Below are 21,345 nucleotides of genomic sequence, written 5' to 3'. Positions count from 1 at the left end.
CATTCATTTCCATAGTTTATTGATTTTATTTTCCTTACAAATTATTCCATGAAACCTACGTAGATTTCTGGCTCCCCCACGTAAACGCATACCTTCATTCTTCTACATCCAATAATCAATCAGATAAGTACAGGTGCACAAAAAGTTTTGTTGGGTGAAAATCATTTGGCGTGTTGTAAAAAGAACAAAAAACATATTTATTCTATTGGTTTATATATCGTGAATGTGTGGCAATAATATACAATTTAGCTTCTTTAATAGAAGAGAAGAAGAAGAAGTTTATTGATTCAAAAATGGGGAAAGCCCTAATACATACAAAATTAATCAATTTATAACATTCGTATATGATAAAAATAACAATTACACTTAAAATATAGTATCTACACTTATTAAAAAATATCAAACAATAATATATAACATAAAACATGACAACAAAACAACTACCTAACTATTGGTGCTTTTAATATGGTCCATTCATTTGCTTTTAAACATTTGTATAGATGAACAACATTTAACTGTTTGAGGAAGCTTATTAAAAAGATCAAAACCCTTAAACAACAAAGAGTTTCTTGAAGCCGTCCTTTTTGTTTTCACAATGTGTAAATTGCACCTCGAGTAGGGTAATTGTGAATATCACAATTACGTGTAATAAACTCACAACAGTAAGCAGGGGCCAAATTATTTAGAATTTTATAAATAAACAACATTGTAAGGTAAAAGACCGTTTGTTGAACTAAAACCCACTGCAGCATGCTAAACATTGTTGCTATAGGTGTATATCTGTTTCCACCAATAATGATTCTCATTCCACGATTTTGTAATTTTTGCAACTGGGCCGATTGATTTAAATTGAAGAGAAAAATAACTGACGAGCAAAAATCGAAGTGAGGTTGAATAATCGCATTAAAAACTGTAATTTTAGTTGCAGCTGACAAATTTTTAGATATTCTTGAAAAAAAGTATAATTTTTTAGAAATCTTTTTTAATAGGTAATTAAAATGGTCATTAAAAGACAATAAATTATCTAATTTAAAACCAAGGTACTTAATTGTTGTAATGATTTCTATTTTGTCATTGTCAATTTGAAGATTAATAGTATTAATATCAATATTTGAGTATTTGTATTATCATAGCCTTTGTCTTTAACACATTTAACTTTAGTTTGTTGATCTTCAAATATTTATTAACAGACTGCAATGCTGAGTTCATTTTAGATACAGCATTTTCTAAGTTTGAATCAAAACATGCAAGTAGGGTGTCATCTGCATACAAATTAAAGAAATCACAATCAACAAACAAGTTTATATCATTTAAATACAATATAAATAAAAGGGGTCCTAAGACACTACCTTGAGGTACCCCAATATTAACACTAATTGCAGAAGAAGTAATATCATCAATCCTCACTCGTTGCTTTCTATTCAATAAGTAATCTTTAAACCATTCAAGAACATTTCCTCCAATACCATAGCCTTCTAATTTAGTGAGAAGTATATTACGATCAATAGTTTCAAACGCTCTTTTTCAATCAAGGAATACTACTACTACATAATTATTATTGTCCAATTCAGACCTGAATTTACAAAGTGAAAGTTGCAGTGCAGTTTCACATGAATATTTTTTACGAAAACCTGACTGAGTATTCATTAAGATTTCATTTTTATCAATGTGATCCATGACTTGATCATATACTACCAATTCTAATAATTTCTCAATGGGCGGAAGTATATTTATAGGTCTAAATTCATCCGCCTTAATAGTATTATTAACTTTTGGTATTGGAACAACTGTACTGATTTTTAATAAATCTGGAATTTTTGATGATCTAAGAGAAGTATTTATAAAATTTAAGATAACGTGACCACAAGTTACAAAAAACTCTTTTAATATTTTGGAGTTTAGTATTTCGTTATAAATAATATAAAATATGGTAATATAAAAAATTATGGAGTAGTTTTAATTGTGACATTTTTATACAAAAGAAAATCACCAAGAGAGAACAGAATACCAAACAAACTCCTAAAGTACCGAGCAGCAGATTTGACTAAACAACAATTAGGACAAAACAGAATTTCTGAAGAATGGAGATTAAGCATCCTAATACCTCTATTTTAAAAGAGAGACAAATCGGACTCGGAAAATTACAGAAGAATTAGTTTATTAAATACAACAACCAAATTACCAAACAAAGTAATAACAAATAAACTAAATCAAATGATAACACTAGAAGAAGAACAACAAGGTTTTAGGTCAAGAAGAAGGTGGCCGGCTTTAAAGGCGGGTACACATTTGCGAGCAGAACTGTTCGCGAACCGTACGCGTACAGATCGTTGAAAAATATTCTACATCGTACTGATCGCATACTTATCTCGATCCATGGAAAGCGACAAACCAACAACGAACACACATATGTGCGAAATGATTCATTTTATTTATAATTTGGGTACTGATTATGTTTCTGATTATGTTTCTGTTTTTGCTTGTTTAACAATAATCAGTTTACTGTTTTCTCACGTCTCTAGGGACACGTCATATTCATTTAATTTGTAATTAGGGTATTTATTACGTCACGTTTCTAGCTTCATGTTCAGTCAACAAAATATTTTATTTTCCGTACAAAATTTAAACCAATTAAACTAAAAACCGCGAACTCAACGTCAAAATGCGTACACATTTTGGAGACGTAGGGGAGACTGGTGTCATTTGTAACAAGAGTGATATTGGCGCAATCATTTGAGATAAATCAAAACGCACTAATATGCATAGACGGATATCTGCCTCACACCACCGACTGTAGTTTCAGAGTTGGCCGTAACCTACTGCACAAGTTAGAGTCACTTGTTTCTATCATCATCATAAAAGTAAATTTTAGTTGCGCCACAAATTGTTGATTTTTAACATCTTTACCTCCGTTTACTGTAGCTAACTTTTTCTATGAAGGGCATAATATATACAAAAATCATCTTTCTTATTTATAGGTTAACTTGGTGTCGATTGTAACACACACTGCCGTGTCGTTTCTAACATGTTACAATTTACACCTATTATACTATTATTTAATAGAGTTTAATTATTTTCTATGGAATATTTTGGTCATGTGATGAGAGGGAAAAAGTACCGATTGTTCCAGTTAATTATCCAAGGAAAGATTCAGGGCAAACGAAGCGTGGGGAGACGACGTATATCTTGGCTGCGCAATTTAAGAGACTGGTTCCAGTGCACATTTAACCAATTATTGGGGTTAACACCAATAGTTATTTATGACGAAGCAGCTAGGAAGGAAATAGATACTAACCAATCTATTAGAAAAGTGACTAAAGATTATGGTATGTGTCACGATTCTTTATATCGCTATGTTAAATCGTTAGCTGAAAACTCACAATCTCTGGTTGGATACAATCCTCACAACAGAGTATTTAATGACGAAATGGAGTTACAGCTTGCTAAATACTGCGAAACTGCTGTATATTTGTATTTCGGACTTACCACAAAAGATTTACGCAAGTTAGCTTTTCAATTTGCAAAGTGTAACAGACTGCCCTGCCCAGAAAAATTGGACACGACTGAACGTGCAAGTGAAGATTGGCTTATTGCATTCATGCGACGAAATTCAAATTTAAGTCTTTGTACACCTCAAGCTACTAGCCCTTCACGAGCAATGAATTTTAGTAAAGAAAATGTAAACTTTTTTAATAAATTGTCAACTAAATTAGACAGATATAATTTTGAGCCTTACAAGCTATCCAAAGTTATAGCTAGAAAAAAAACTAAGCAAGTGGGGAATACCGTACCTCCAATGTTCGTCTTCACACGGTTACGTTTTCAAGACCACTTTATTAGAGATGGACCAGTTGAGTGTATAGGAACTGGAAATAAGTCTGGATGGACGCAAGATAATGAATTTCTTGTTATTACGAAACACGTAAAATCAAGTGAAGCCAATAAAGTGCTTGTATTGCTAGACAACCACTAGTCTCATATTTCAATTTCTCTGATTGAATTTTGGAGAGCTAATTTCATTACTCCACTTTCATTTCTGCCGCACACTTCACATAGGCTTAAACCTTTAGATAATAAATCAGTGGATGAAAAACAATGCTGAAAAAAGAATGACTATACGATTGGTCTTCAATTATGAGAACATCATTTCCTTTGACCACTATGCCTGTCAATATTCTTGCTGGTTTCTCCTGCACTGGTATTTGGCCTGTCAATCAAGATATTTTCCAACGATAGTGATTTTACTGCATCAACTCATAGACCGTAACTCATAGACCTCTATATGAAGAAACCATAGAAATTAATCAACCTGAACCACCTACAGTTCAAGACAACAGTCACTTGAAAAGTCAACCGGGTCCATCCACTACCTTGTCACCTAAAATACACACTATTCCGTCAGCCAAGCCTAATAATTTAGCTGTATTTATTTCGCCTCAAGATATTAAGCCACTGCCGAAAGCATATCTAACCAAACTCAAAAAAGAAGGAAGAACGAGACGAAAGACAGCTATATTCTGACTGATACACCAGAGAAGATGTTGATTGAAGAAGAAAATTCGAAGAAAAGGGACACCTTCAAGCGTAAAGTTCAGGTTGAACATAATCTAAAGACAAAATCTTTGCAATTAAAGAAAAATATCAAAAAGAGAAAAGCAGCCCTGAAAGCAACCGAAAAAGAGTCTTCCAATGAGGAAGTTTTGTGCTTGGTATGCGGTGGTCCATATTCATCAAGCTCCGAAGATTGGTGGTTAGTACAATGTCGAGAATGTAAGCACGTTACCCATTTAAACTGTATAAACAAAAGCCCATTATACATTTGCTTTAATTGTAAATCTGACTGTGATTAGTGTTTTCTCTTTAAAAATATGTTACCAGAATTTGTTATTGGTTTTATTTCGAACGCTTACACATATTCTTTTCTGTCATTGTAGTATTAAATATATTTTTTACTACTTTCTATTTAATTTATTTACTCTATGGGTTAATTTCTCTAACAATCAACACCAGCAATCATTTCTGTAATACTTAACCAGCTTTTGAGCCAAAGATACTGTGTAATAGACTCCCTAGTATAGGCTAGAATAAATTAAAAATTTCAAAAACTTCAACTGACTCAAAAAAACAATTTGTGAGATTTGTAACAACCCACACCAGTCTCCCCCACACACACGAAAGGCACAATCGAAAATGTTAAATCAAAACAGCATTTGCTTGTTTAACAAAAATAAAAATATGTACAATAATCAGTTTACTGTTTTCTCACGTCTCTCTAGGATGGAACACGTCATTCACACAATGTCGATTTGATAAGACTTTAGATAAGATAAGAGACAATAAAAATGTTCGCTGCGTCTAGTAAGCGCCGTCCAAACTGAAAGCCGAGCTTCCTTTGAAGTCGTGAAATAAACCGCAACAATTTGGTTCGCGACGAGTCACGATGAAACAGTACGCAAGCGGTTTTTTCTGCCGTACACATTAACGAATATAGCGCTCACAAACGGTTCGCGAACAGTTCTGCTCGCAAATGTGTACCCGCCTTAAAACTCGCGAGAGCGATGGAGGGTGAAGGAGTTGCTAACTGCATCTCCTGTTTTTGTTTATAGATTTCGACGCTTCTTTCTATAATTTGTGTGTACTTTTTTGCATAGTTTACGAGTATGTTTTAATTAAATAGATAAATTGTCAAATGAACCATCTAATTTGTTTAAGCAATTTTTTTTCCAAATTTTACCACAAAAAGTTGTTGATTTATAACAAATTTTCAACAAAAAATATTTTTTTTAATATTTAAAACCAATTTATTCTTTCGTTTATAATATGCAGGTTCCCGTGGTAAACTTTTTGCTGTTATGTTGCATGGTATTGCATGTTAAATTCCCCACAGTAAAAATATAGGCTCTTATTACAGAGGTCTATACTACTCAAAATAAGTATTGTTTGTCTAACCGTTTCAGTGTTACGAAAAAAAACTTTCCCTGGTCTATACGTTTTTTGTACAAATACATAATTCAATAACCTCTGCCTCTCCCATTTTGGGCTTGCAAGTAGGTGTGTTGCAGATTATTTTTTGGCTAGAAGCGTCAAATAGTATTTTATCTGTAAAGATAATTTTAATAAAATTGCTAATTTATAGTTGATAAGTTAAAAATACATCTGTATATTGTTGTTTATGTTAATTAAACTAAAAGTCTGTTGTCTATTTTTTTTGGCGAGAACGAATTTGTTTTTTTCCAAAGAACAAATAATATATTATATTTGTAAAGATATCTAGAAGTTTTTCGACTACAGAAATATTCTCGTATGAGTTTGTCAGCGTTGTCGAACCCTCCTTTGATCCTGTTATAATCTAATATCATAAGACTTGGTTTCTCCATATTTTCCACACTAATTGTGTAAATGTAAACCATTTTATTTTTCTTCCGAACCTATGACACCATGGAAAGATCATTAATAAATGAAAATATTGACCACTGTGAAGGTCCAGATTTAATGTTTATAAATAATGGTGTATCTGGTTTGATTTTGCGAATGGTACCAAGTAAAGTTAGTAGCTTTGTCAGTAGGTAATTCGCTAGTATAACAGTAGTGAAAAAGTTATAAGTAGTAATGGCTCGCTCGCTGTTATGGTAGGTATAGTTTTGCTAAATCGGTTACTACTCGATAGTCTTGGATTTCTCTGGTGAATCTTCAGGATTCCTGCCAGTATATACTTGAAGACTTGAAGGATGCACAAATTAGGAGACTTGGTATCAGCATCTGCCCAAATTTTAATGCCATACAGCCCATTTGTATGGCTCGAAGACCTTTTGATAGTTGCTGACAAAAATCCCAAATTTCTCTAAATATAGAAATTTTATTTGTTTCTTTCCTTTTTTCTCCGGTACTCTTGTCATCAAATCTCAAAAATACTCGCATAAAAACTAAAAATTAACCACACGAAGACGGTTGCGTTTCGATTTAATTTGAGTCTCTTACCACTCCCTAACACGTGTTTCTGGGTCTACCCGTCATCAGAGAGAGTTTGTACGAAGACCCTCTGATGACGGGTAGACCCAGAAACACGTGTTAGGGAGTGGTAAGAGACTCAAATTAAATCGAAACGCAACCGTCTTGTATTTATCGTCCTTACTCGACGCAATGAGTACAAGAATGATGGTAATTTATATGGGTAAATTGTTGATGCATAGTGGAATATAAATATTCCCAGCATCGCTCTAAATGGCTTGATTAAGCATGGGTATACAGTTTACTTTAATTGCTATCGACACATTTAACTTCATCTTTCCTCACTAGAGGTCTCTAGTAGCATACTCTGGGAATTATTTTTTCTAAAATGGCCAGAGTAGTCGGTGTGTTTTGATTTGGTTTGAGTCTTCTTACACAACAACAGACTGAGACAAACAAGAAACTGTATAAGACAACTAAACTCAGTGTTGTGGGATAAGAACATTACGATAAAGACAAAAAAGAGAATATATAATACCCTGACAAGAAGTATCCTGACATATGGGTCCGAAAACTGGACAATAAACAAGAGAAATAGAGGTAGAATAAGAGCAGTAGAAATGGAGTTCCTGAGGAGAAGCTGTAGACTTACAAAAAGAGACAGAATTGAAAACGCAGAGATTAAGCGGAGAATGGGAGTGCAATCAGACATAATCGACTATATAGAAGAGAAGAGACTATCCTGGTACGGCCACGTCAGAAGAGCGGACAGAGGACGCTGGATAAACAAAATCACAGAATGGAGCCCGATTGGAAGAAGAAAGAGAGGAAGACCCCGAAGGTCATTCAGAGACGAAATCGACAAGGCTATGGAGAAAAGAACCCTGCGAGATGGAGACTGGAATGACAGGGAAAATTGGAGAAAACGGTTGAGTGAAGGAGGACAGTGAAAACTGTGGAAATCCTTAGTAGTAGTAGTAGTAGTAGTCTTCTTACAAACTCTCTCTGATGACGGGTAGACCCAGAAAAACGTGTTAAGGAGTGGTAAAAGACTCAAATTAAATCGAAACGAAACCGTCTTCGTGTATTTATCATCCTTACTCGACGCAATGAGTACAAGAATGATAGTAATTTATATGGGTAAATTGTTGGTGCATAGTGGAATATAAATATTCCCAGCATCGCTTTGAATGGCTTGATTAAGCTTGGGTATACAGTTTACTTTAGTCATTGCTATCGACACATTTAACTTTAAAAATTAACCATTATAAGTTATGATGTACGAGGTAAAGTAAAAATGCTGCAATCTCTGTTGACATATATCTTAAGTATTTTCACTTAAATTTTGCGACAGCTTCTTGTGATAATAGTGTTCATTTTTAACCATTTTGTATATAATTGAAAGAGGAATTTTTCCTTATTCCTTTCCATTTTACATCTACATTTATGTATTGCATAATAGTGGCAGATTTTTATTATTTTGTGAACTAATGAGTTACATCTTACTTTGGTATAATTTTTCACAAAACAAAAATCACAAATATAAGTTTGTAACGAATCTCCATCCAAATTTTCTTTAGTTAATAAATTGATCATACAAAAGAAAATAGTAATTTCCAATTTCAAATTAGCCTCAACTCTTCAGGTGGTTCAAGTCTACAGTTTTTCCTTTCGAATAGTTACAATTCCCCATATTAATATAAAGTAAATATACATAGACGTTCACCTAAGTTAATAAAGTGGATGGAAATGCAGAAGAACGATATAAAAAATTTTAGAACCATCTACGCTGAAGTCAAACATTTATAGTGCAGAGAAAATTCATATTCTAGTCTCTAAAAATAATGTTCTTGAAGTTTATGGTGAAATTTTATTACCAAAAGAGTTTTATTTTATTTAAATTTATTTGACGTAGAGTAAGCAATAGTGGGAATCTATAAAATGCTCATAAAATTGATAATCATAAAACACTTTTCCAAATATAACCAAATATATAGGTTTTCATGTAAAACCACATCCTTCATTTAAAAACTGTTTTTGAATCTAAATAACTATGGTTCTGACAATAAATTATGCATTTAAAATTGGTAAAATATGCATTAAAAATCTTGAAAATATGCACTTATATGGTTTTATAATTTTTTTGCCGAATATAATATAGATTTCTTTACTGACTCAGTGGACGGGATCGGTAAATACATAATCAAAGGTTGAATGTCTGGTGGAGTAGTCATTGGAAATACATATATTTGTTTACGAATTAAGCAAACAATTTCTAAAATATATAAAGAGGGAAGAGTTAAAATCCCGTGATTTTTTAAGTAGCTTGTGCAATGTGTTATTCTATTGAGGCCAAAAAGATACCGTATTGCTATTTTTTGTTATTTAAAAATAACATCAGATTGAGCAGCTGTACTAGAACCCGAAAGAGGAAGGCCAAATCGAAGATGAGACTCAAACAAAGAAAAATATGTTATTTTGAAAGATGTCAAATTGATTTTCTTCAAAACAGATCTATTTCATAGCAGGCTGAGGCTAGCTTACTTAACAAACCGATATAAAGGGACCATTTAAGGTTGATGTCTATAAAAATACCAAGAAATTTTACAGAATCAACGATAATGATCTGGCTGTTATTCAGAAGCAAGGGTTAAAGAGCTTCGTTATAGGATAATGCTACTGTCTTATCCATGTTAAAAGAGAGTAAATTAGAGTCGGGCCAGGTTTTTATTTTAAGTAGATCAGAAGCTATAATTGCATAAAGAGTTGCAAATTTTTGCATCGATTTTTAAATTAGTGATGTCATTTATTAAGATAAAGAAAAGTAAAGGACCCAATACCGAATCTTGCGGTACTCCACGTGCAATGCGTTTATGACTAGAAGCAGTATCATTTGCTCTAACTAGTTGTTTCCTATTCCTCAAGTAAGATTGGAATCAATTCAAAGAAATACCTCAAATTCCGTAGCAATTTAGTTTTTTTATCAAAATGTCATTATTCACACAATCAAAAACTTTGGCATAGTCACAAAAACAGTGACAGTGTAATAATTATGGTTTAGTGCTTGACAGACCTCATGTAGTGTAGAAAACATAGCATTACTGGTATGTCAATCTTCTTCTTTATGTGCCGTCTTCTACCGAAGGTTGGCGACCATCAAACGATAGGTTTCTCTGTTTTGTGCCGCATGTATTATGCTCGTAGCTTCTGGTATTTGAAACCATCCTCTCAACTTTCTCTGCCAGGATTTCTTCTTTCTGCCCAAACCTCTTCTACCTTCAATCTTACCTTTCACGATAAGCTGTAGCAGACTGTACTTATCATTACGGAACACATGGCCCAGGTATGACGCTTTCCTCCTTTTAACAGTTGTTATTCATTACACCTCTTTACCCATTCATCTTAATACCTGTATTGGCCACTCTGTATGTCCAAGATATTCTCAGTATGCGTCGATACAACCACATTTCTAAAGCCGCTAACTTCTTTATAGTTGCTGCTGTTAAGGTCCACCCTTCAACTCCGTAAAGTAGCGTAGAGAGTACGTAGCATTTCGTTCGGAGGTTAACGCTTAGGTGGCGGTTGCTTAAAAGCTTTTTCATTTTAATGAATTTGGATCTTGATATTTCAATTCGGATCTTAATCTCTACGTCTGGGTCCCACTTATCATTTACTGCATATCCCAGATATTTAAATCGGTGTGCTCTTTCAATAGGTTCAGCTTCAATATTCAGGTCGATATGTTGAATGTTCTTTTTACTGATCACCATAAATTTAGTTTTCTTTCTATTGATCTTCAGTCCAAATTGGTTGCCAGTTGTATTTACTCTATTTAGCATCATCTGTAAATCTTCGATGTTATCGGCCAGTATAGCATTATCATCTGCATATCGAAAATTACTTATTGGTACGCCATTAATCTTGATCCCCTAGTTGTACTCTTCCAGTGCCTCTAGAAATATTTGTTCCGTGTACAGGTTGAAAAGCAGTGGCGAAAGAATACAGCCCTGTCTAACCCCTCTCGAAATGGTTACGTTTTCACTCACCATATGTCCATTCTTCATGTGGGCTGTTTGATTCCAATATCGATTTTTTATAATCTGGATGTCCTTAGTGTCAAGTACTGTAAGATGTAATAGTTCTATGAGTTTGTCGTGTTTAATAGTATCGAGTGTTCTCAATAGTGGTAGCTCAATAGTCTCTTAATAATTTTGGATAGGTATTATGGTCCTGTATTAATAATTGTAGAGCGTACATCAAGGGGTGAGAAATATGAGACAATATAATTAATTATGGTAGATGTTGTTGTAGTTGACGAAAAAGAATGGACAAATTGGAGATATTAATTTTCAATTAATTAATATTTAAATGGGAATAAGCCACAATTAAAGGTTAAAAAACATTTATTGACGTTTCAATTTCCTCTTCGGAAATCGTTCTCAAAATACAAACATTAGTAAATTAAACAAATTTTGTTTTTGTTACTTAGTGAAAAATTCTTCTAATAATTTAATTTTATCTGACTCATCTATATTGACAATTCAGACATACATTATACATTTTAAAGTAGACGACTTTAAAATGATATTGCCAATATTGTTGAGTTGCGTTCCTGGGACGACTTTACTTATAAGATAGTTCATTCGATTACATGAAATCAACTTTAACGTGAGAATATCCGTCAGAAAAAATCATAACATGTAATTCGTCTTTAAAAAGACAAATACATGCCATGATGACAGTAAAATTCTCCTGTTAGTGATTCCATAGTAAATTATGAGGGAGAAACCAGGAAAAAAACCTCATAATACTATCCCGACATGGTAAGTATTTGATCTTGCATTTAGTTTACCTTCAATAAATACCAAATTCTGATTTTATATGTTTGTTATTTAAAAAATATAAATGATGTATTCTCTATATGTTACTGACTTACCAATACTGGTATTTTCCTTTTAATAACTTCCTCTTTCAATATGGGTAACCAGATCCTACTACATTCTGCCGAGGAATTTGCGACACAATTGGTCTCATTTAGCATAATTAGAGCCGCTTCTTTGATTTTTCTCTTTTTACCATCAGTTGCTTTTAGGACTATATTTGAATCATTCCATTGAACCCTATGTTCATTACCCCATGCATGTTTACATATTTGAGATCTATCAAATTCTCTATTTTTAATATAGGATTGATGTTCACTTATTCTAACATTTAATGGCCTTGATGTTTCACCTAAATAAAACTGATCGCATTCACAAGGTATTTTATAAATGCAATTCTTTGTCCTTTCTTGTTCATTGTTAGGTTTGGTTTTGGACAAAATAAATCTCAACGTGTTTGTTGTTTTGAATGTTGTTGAAATGTTGAATTTATTTCCTATCCTTTTAAGCTTTTCCGATAATCCTCTTATGTATGGTATTGTTATTTTCCTCGTATTATTCCTTGTATATGCTGTAGGATCTCGTTCTAAGTTGTTTTGTTCTATTCGATCGATTGTTGAAAATTCCTTATTTATAAACGATAAAGGATAATCATTTTTTAATAAAACAATAATTTTTAATAAGTGAACATCAATCCTTTATTAAAAATAGAGAATTTGATAGATCCCAAATATGTAAACATGCATGGGATAATGAACATAGGGTTCAATGGAATGATTCAAATATAGTCCTAAAAGAAACTGATGGTAAAAAGAGAAAAATCAAAAGCGGCTCTAATTATGCTAAATGAGACCAATTGTGTCGCAAATTCCTCGGCAGAATGTAGTAGGATCTGGTTACCCATATTCAAAGAGGAAGTTATTAAAAGGAAAATACCAGTATTGGTAAGTCAGTAACATATAGAGAATACATCATTTATATTTTTTAAATAACAAACATATAAAATCGGAATTTGGTATTTATTGAAGGTAAACTAAATGCAAGATCAAATACTTACCATGTCGGGATAGTATTATGAGGTTTTTTTCCTGGTTTTTCCCTCATAATTTACTATGGAATCACTAACAGGAGAATTTTACTGTCATCATGGCATGTATTTGTCTTTTTAAAGACGAATTACATGTTATGATTTTTTCTGACGGATATTCTCACGTTAAAGTTGATTTCATGTAATCGAATGAACTATCTTATAAGTAAAGTCGTCCCAGGAACGCAACTCAACAATATTGGCAATATCATTTTAAAGTCGTCTACTTTAAAATGTATAATATATGTCTGAATTGTCAATATAGATGAGTCAGATAAAATTAAATTATTAGAAGAATTTTTCACTAAGTAACAAAAACAAAATTTGTTTAATTTACTAATGTTTGTATTTTGAGAACGATTTCCGAAGTGGAAATTGAAACGTCAATAAATGTTTTTTAACCTTTAATTGTGGCTTATTCCCATTTAAATATTAATTAATTTAAACTGCCACAAGAAAATAGCTTCAGAACAATATTAATTTTCAATGTATAAAACTACTACTGGACTAGTTTACAAAAATACATGTATCAATTTAAAAACATTGGATTTAAGAATTAGGTACTACTCTTTAGTCATTTTGGCCAAATCTGTTGTGAATGTCAAAAATTTTCTACTTTAATAAAAAAAAAAATGTTATAAAAAGCGTCTCAAAAGCTTTCACCAATTTTACTAATTTACCACCGCAGTAAAAATCTGGATCATTATTTCAAAAATGACTTTTCCCGGCCAACGTTTGTATGCTTTATTGCTTTATATTCAGTAAAAGTATATTTCCGGTATGTAGGACAACTGCGTTGCTCTATTAACGGGTTTACTTTTCAATTAGTAGGGCATCCAAGGGTTGGGTGAACGACTTTTTGATGTAAACGATGTCACACCTAGACACGATATATGGATTTTAGTGAAAAAAATAGAGCACTTGTCCATATTAGGTCATCAATCATGGGCGTAGTGCTAATTTCAATACTTAAGATTTATTAATAATATTTACAATAGAGTTTCTTGATTGTCAATTTATTGGTTATTATCATTTTGATTAATTAAAAGAGTATGTTCATGAATGTAATCCAATAAGGTAATCGTAAGTAGCTATTTTTAAAATGCATTGAAATTAAAATGGAAATGGGCTGGGCATAACTAAAGATATCAGGATGGAAGATGGAATGAAGAAATTGGCCGCTGAAGACCATATACTGCAAAAAGGTCAAGAGGTCGACCGCAAGTGAGATGGAAAAATGACATTGAGCAAAGCGCAGGTCCAATGTGGAAAAGACAAACAGAAGACAGAGACAAATGGAGACAAATGAAAGAGGCCTATATTCAACACATAAATAGATTTTGGGTTATAGATAGATAGGGTTATTAGCATAAGAAAAATACAAAAAGTGATAAAAACATAAATAGGCATATAGAAAATATCAATTACATAGTAATGTATACAATATATATTTTAATTATTGATGTATTATACTAATTTGATTAAAAAAATTTATAGATTTCAAGAGTTCTATCAAGTCAGCTACGTGTTTAGATTTTCCTAGTTCTTTTAATGTTTTTGGAATGTAGTGATATAGTCTTTCAACTGAGTATATTGGACATTCAATCAAAATGTGGTTAACAGTCACTTTACATTCACAAACAAAACACACTGGTTTCTCTTCTCTCTGCAACAAGTGTTCATGTGTTGTAGAAGTGTGTCCTAATCTGAGACGTGTTATTAGGACTTGATGTTATCGATTTGAAGGCCAAAAGTTGCATGGAAGGACGGAAGATTTTATTTCTATCAATTTAGTGGTGCTTCTATTCCATTGGTTTTGCCAAACATCATGCAATTTTGCTTTTAAGTAAGGTTTTAAATCTATATGTACCGTTAGATTTTCCACTGATGCGGCTGTATTGGTTATTGCAGATCTAGCTAGACTATCTGCCTTTTCGTTACCATCTATTCCAACGTGTGGCGGTACCCAGAGGAACTCTACTGACAATTAATTTTGATATATACGGTATAAAATTAACTTATTCTGCTGTTTTGTTGGATGAGAGTGATAAATCTGAGAAACTGATGTCAGACAACTAAGTGAATCAGATAAAAGAGATTTGGGAAGTTTTTTTTCTAGAAAAAAGGTTAGGGCCTTAATGATGGCAAATAGTTCTGCTGTAAAAATACTTGTCTTAGGAGACAATTTATAGATGGAATGTTCATGTGATATCAAAAAGCATGCTCCTACTCCATTTGCGGTCTTAGATGCGTCCGTATATATAAGATGGTAATTTTTATACTATGTGAGAACATGGAGAAAGTGTGTTTTAAAAAATTGGGTATTACGTTATTTTTGTTATATTCTGTAAGTTTAAGGTCACAAAAGGGATAGGGAACAACCCAAAGAAAACATAAATTTATTTCACAGGTAGGATATTAAAATGCATTGTTGAATGGGAATATTAAATTCCTTTTTAATTTTTGCATTGGTGAATTTTTGACCCAAGAGTTAAAGGCACATCAGGTACACCAGCTTTTAGAACAAACAACAATTAGGTAAAAATAATAAAAACAAGAGCCCAAAGAAAAAGCACTTGCACAGTGGTGATCACAAACTTAAACAAGGCAACTGCCCAAAAACTTACATCGGTCAAACTAATAGAACTTTTAACAAACGTTTAGTAGTACATAAACGGGCTTTCCAAAATAGTCCAGGTTAATTTAAATACTACTCTTGTCAACAATTATTCACGGATAGTTAGTTTTTTCATATTACATCTCTTTTTATATATATATATATATATATATATATATATATATATATATATATACTAGTCTCTGTAGGTACGTATTTGTCTCTGTATCAAAACCAAGAATCCAATAGGTGATATTACGACTTTTTTAATGATCATACTTATTATTGTAAATTATAATATAGTATCCAAGTATTGTAAATATTCATCTTACCTAAAAAACTGTTTATCTGTTACAGAATGCAATAAATTAAAAGGCAAACATTCCAACCATAAAATCAGCCAATATGACATCGAAATTGGTTCAGATGCAGGTGAGTTTTCATTATTTGTTTTTTTTTACCGTTAACTACGTAAGCAATGATAATAGGTAATTACCAATTTGTTTTGACTACAAAACCTACACGATATGTGTTACAAATGTAAACTTCTATAAACAATTTATCCGTAGGAAGGTTATTTCTTATACAATGTAATGAATATTGATTACCTGATTCTATTTAGCTATAATTGCTATAAAAAGTAGTATGTTGTTTTTATTTTTACCTGTGTACATTGTATAAATGCATAGTAAAGAAATCGTACAGTTAGGTACCCCTAAAAATTATTTTAAAAATTCTTATATTTTATTCTAATATTATTCATTCTTCCTCGAAATAAGTGGATTTGATTGGTAAGTATGTGAGGGGGACACCTCTACTTGCAAAACAATCAATCTCCAGTTTTTGGACAATCTGACCTGAATACGCCACTGGATTCCTTGTAAAAAGACGTAGATTTCGTAACATAACTACCAAACTCCCATTAAAATTATTCTTCTTCCTATGCCGTCCTCATTAACGGAGGTTGGCGACCACATTTCTAAAAGTTTCTCTGTCTTTTGTAACGTGGAATAATTCGTCTACAGTCATGTTTGTCCATTCTCGAATATTTCGCAGCCATGACTTCCTCTTTCTACCTATTCCGTTTTTGCCATCGACTCTACCCTGTATGATGACCTGCAGAAGACTATATTTATCATTTCTCAGTATCTGTCCAAGGTTTTGCGAACTTTTATTGTTCTCAACAATTTTTTGTCTCGACCCATTCTACTCAGCACTTCCTCATTGGTGAACCTGGCAGTCCATCAAACTCTTAACATTCTCCGGTATATCCAAAGTTCAAAGGCTTCAAGCTTCTTAACTATTTCTGCTTTTAACGTCCATGTTTCTACCCCTTACAAGAGTTGGGACCAGACGTAACATTCAACAAACCTCACTCTCATCAGTATTCTGATTTTTGTCACATAAGAATTGCTTGAATTTTAAACACGCTGCCCTTACCATTTCTATTCGTACCTTGATCTCTTGGTCTGATCTCCTGATCTCCTGATCTCTTGGTCTTTATATTTTGTCACTCTCTCTATTTGCTGTCCACCAAGGGTTAGTTGTTCATTATTTATTGGACTCCTTGATACTGATTTTGTGAAACTACCTTGAATTTTGTGGAAAAAATAGACCACACATGGCATTCATAGACTTAAAAAAGGCATATGACACGGTCCCCAGAAAATAACTATGGAACACGATGAAGGAAATCGGAATAACTCAGAGGTTAATAGAAGCCGTAAAAAACCTTTACAACAACAACTCTACATCTCCGACACTGTTCAAGATATTCCTCGAACAAATATTAAAACCATGAAAAGGAAATGTGAAGGGATGGGAATACCAATCCGGGACAACTTCTTGTACACATTAAGCTTTGCAGATGACCAAGTGGTAACGGTTCAAGATGAAGAAGATCTGTGCTATATGCTCCGAAAATTAGAAAAAGAATACACAAAAAATGGACTGGAAATAAATCTAGAAAAGACCGAATATTTAACAACAGAGCAAGAACCGGTGAGAAACTTGGAAATGGACGATAATAGGGAAATTAACGGCACTGACAAATTCAAATATTTAGGAGTCATACTCTCAAAAAAAATATAACCACCGAGCAAGAGATAACCAGCAGATTAGCTCACACAAGAACATGTATTAAACAAATGAACGGGATACTGTGGGATAGACAGATTAGCAGAAATACAAAGAAGAGAATTTATAACACCTTGGTACGCAGTAAAATGACCTATGGAGCAGATAATTGCGTAATAAATAAACGAAACAGGTTCAAAATCACAGCAACTTAAATGGAGTTCATGAGAAGAAGCTGCAGAATAACAAAAATGGATCGCATCAGAAATGAGGAGATAAAACGAAGAATTGAAGTAGAACAAGACATACTCAGCTACATCGAAGAAAAAAGTTTAATTTGGTATGGACATGTGAGAAGAACAGATGATACACGGTGGATAGCAAAGATTTCGGATTGGAGCCCAATAGGAAGGAGGAAAAGAGGTAGACCCCGAAGAACATGGAGGGATGAAGTGGACGAGGCCATGGAAAGACGAGACCTTAGAGATGGAGAATGGCAGAACCGAAAGGACTGGAGACGTTGGCTAAAAGAAAGAAGGCGGCGACAGCTGTAAAAATCCTTATATAGATAGATAGAGAATTTTGTGGCTTCACGTTTTACAAATACATTCACGGTAAAAAATTACGATTTACGGCAATTTTGCCAGGGTGGGGATTGGTTGTTGTGCAAATAGAGGTCTCAAATAATCTCTATATGTAAAAGTAAAAGATGAACCTATTTTGTTTGGCTAAACTTGAAAACAAATAAAGAAAAATAAATCTATTCACAATTCAAATCCTAGATGTAATACGTAATATCTTACGAAGATTAATTACCGTTTCTCGTGTCCACTCAAGCGGTTAATAAATATAACCATAATTATTAAAAACAAAACCAAATTTTTTTGGACTGATGTGTTAGAACAATAAGATTGTTTATAGCGGTGATTCATTTGCATGGATGACTTATCCATCGAAGAACTAATTTTAAATGCAAATTTGATTGAACAATATAGTATTGATCATCATTGTTGTGTCATAATTTTTTAAATATAAAAATAGTATTTACGAATGTTATTTTCAAAATATTTTTAAAATGAGTTGATAATTAAACTTTTTTTATTTAATTTGACGTGCTTGTGACAGCATCAGCCATTAGCACGACGTACCGTGAATACAATTATATATAAAATACAATAATTATTACATACTATATAGTTATATATATTATTTAGTGAGTTTTCTAGCTTCAGGAACTGGATAGATGTGATGACTTGGCTTTGGTTCGATAATATATCTGTGATGTCGTCCTTCATGCCCAGTTCTTGACGTCGTTTATTATAATAAGGGTCCACAAGGATGTGTAGAACACTTAGTGGAGATTGGCAATAGTGACAGATTGGCTTAGGTGAAGAATCCATTAGGTGACCATGTTTAAGTCTGGTGTGATCGATACGTAATCTTCTAGCAACCACCATCTCATTTCTAGGTATACCAGGGATAACGAACCGCTCAATCGTCTGATCTATTTGATATAAAAGTGTAGTGGATTGGTTTCAATGACTCTGTCAATAATGTAGTACGAGTTTCTTTATACTAGTTTTTATGTCACTGGCGATTTGTATATTACGTAGTGTACAATTGAATACAGCAGCTTCTTTGGCAAAACGATCAGCATTGTCGTTACCCGTAATCCTGATGTGGAAGGAAATCCATACGATAGTAATATGGATGTCGTGGATGATAAGGTTTTGGTAAGTGTCATGGATTTCTTCTAAAAGAAGGTGATTAGTGAATAGATTATTAATAGAGGCGAGGGAGTCTGTACAGATAGCAATATATTGATTGGGTGCTGTGAAGAGTTTGAAGGCTTGGTAAATAGCACACAGTTCACCAGTGTGAACGCTACATGTGGCGGGTATTTTCCATAATCTAACGACTATTTCCGTAGTGGTAACCGCACAACCAACTCCCGTTTCGCTCTTTTAAGCGTCAGTGTAGATGACCCGATCGAATTTCTAAAAATTAAGAATTTCTAGTAAGGATTTCCTAATCAAATCTCGGCTGGTTTCAGCCTTACTAAACTTTGTAAGTGACACATTAAATTTCGGTAAAATTTTGGTTCAAGAAGAATTCTGAGGGATCGGGAGAGCGTTAGTTAGCGAAAGTTGGCAGTAGGAGGGGGATAGTATCTATGCGTGAAGCAGGAGGGTGAGTACCTGCATAGTTGGGTAATGTCAGCAGTATGTGTACTGGATTAGTCCTCATCAATTGTATCGTCATGATATCGTCGTATCATCATAGACAGGAGAGGTACGTTTTATTTCTTTTTGATGTATATGACTTTATTTCTTTTTGATGTATATGACACCAAAGTTATATCATCATAAAAAGCAAACATGCTGAATCGAATAGGTCTGCTTATGGGTTTAGAAAATTTATGGGGTAATTCCTTTTAATTTTTGCGACCAGTTCCTATAAATGTGAGTTTGTAATCACGAAGCAAGGTTTGGATTATTCGTATATTTGAAAATCAATTGTCCGCAGTAATGTTCCGTTTTGTTCCTCTTAGAGGCTCATATAATCTCTTTACCACTTCCGATGGAGAATTACTTACAACAAAAGGATCTGGTGTCCAAAAGAATTTTTTAGCAATCACTAATACCTTCACATCAACGAACAGGATGCGACTGATGCTTGGTATGAACAAATCAATTAACATTTGTAGAAAATTGCATCCGTATAATCTTAGCAAAGCGATTCATGGCGTATGCTAGACACGTGCAGTGAATAAGGTATGGATAAAACCCTTTCAGATTTAATATTGTGTTGATAATATATGGTGCAGTATCGGAAAGCTCTAATACTATTTTGTTGGTGGATACAACCCCATGAAGATAAAAATATGTTAAAGCTTCATTCACGAATCTTGAAATTGTATTGTTATTTATTTCTTTCATTTTTTTAAAGCACCCTAAATATTCCTTCGTCAAGACTTCTTCCCAAAGTGATTAAATTAGTATATGTAGTCTCTTTCCACAAATACAGGGTGTTTTAAAAAAAGGTAACCCCGTCTCTAGGGTAGGTAATAAACTAAAAAATAATTGGGGTTTGCTTATTAAAAAAATTTTGTAACGCCATCCGTTTTCAAGATACAGGGCATTGAAGAAAAAAAAATTTTACGCATTTTTTACGATTTTGCCGAAACTACTGGCAACATTGTAATGGAACTTTATACGATTATGTTTTGGAAGCTGATACATCCCCTGAATTTGTTTTTATGTCTGATTCTCATAGAGGGCGCTAGTTACATGGATCGTACCAAGTATTATTCAATATAACTTTTCTAAGAGTATAATTATTAATCACAATTTCAAGTAAACTTAAACATCATTCAATTTTACACGAAAGAGGTACCTTGGTAAAACTCGATACTGTCTACCGTTTTCAGAATATTTTGATTTGAAAATTATGAAGTAATAATTGATGCTGGTATAAAATAGTTAGTAATTAAACAAAACTCACAAGAAGAAAATTAAATTATTGACTAAGAACATAGAATAAAGCTCAATTACAGTAAGTGTTCAAAATGCCCTCCGTTTTCCCGAACACAAAGTCTATTCTTTTTTCTAAAGATTCCATTACCCTCTAAACGGTAAGGTATCAGCTATGATGTCATTAAATTGACGTTGAATTCTTTCTTCCAATTCTTGGCGTGAATTTACCTCTGTAGCATAAACTTTTTCCTTAATATACTA

The 21,345-nt window shown here is 33.0% G+C and overlaps 1 protein-coding gene across 1 annotated transcript in view; it reads left to right on the top strand.

The window, feature by feature from the left end:
• The window catches only part of LOC140449191 (uncharacterized), a 103,386-nt gene that overhangs the window by 29,745 nt on the left and 52,296 nt on the right, over positions 1-21,345 (top strand). Inside the window, exon 2 of the mRNA XM_072542353.1 lies at positions 15,890-15,964. Within this exon, the coding sequence (XP_072398454.1) occupies positions 15,938-15,964 (27 nt within the window). The 5' untranslated portion in view covers positions 15,890-15,937. The remainder of the gene's footprint in view (positions 1-15,889; positions 15,965-21,345) is intronic.

The sequence above is a fragment of the Diabrotica undecimpunctata genome, chromosome 8, assembly GCF_040954645.1.
Source record: "Diabrotica undecimpunctata isolate CICGRU chromosome 8, icDiaUnde3, whole genome shotgun sequence".
NCBI classification, from domain to species: domain Eukaryota; kingdom Metazoa; phylum Arthropoda; class Insecta; order Coleoptera; family Chrysomelidae; genus Diabrotica; species Diabrotica undecimpunctata.
This window is presented reverse-complemented; position numbering and strand designations above follow the sequence as displayed.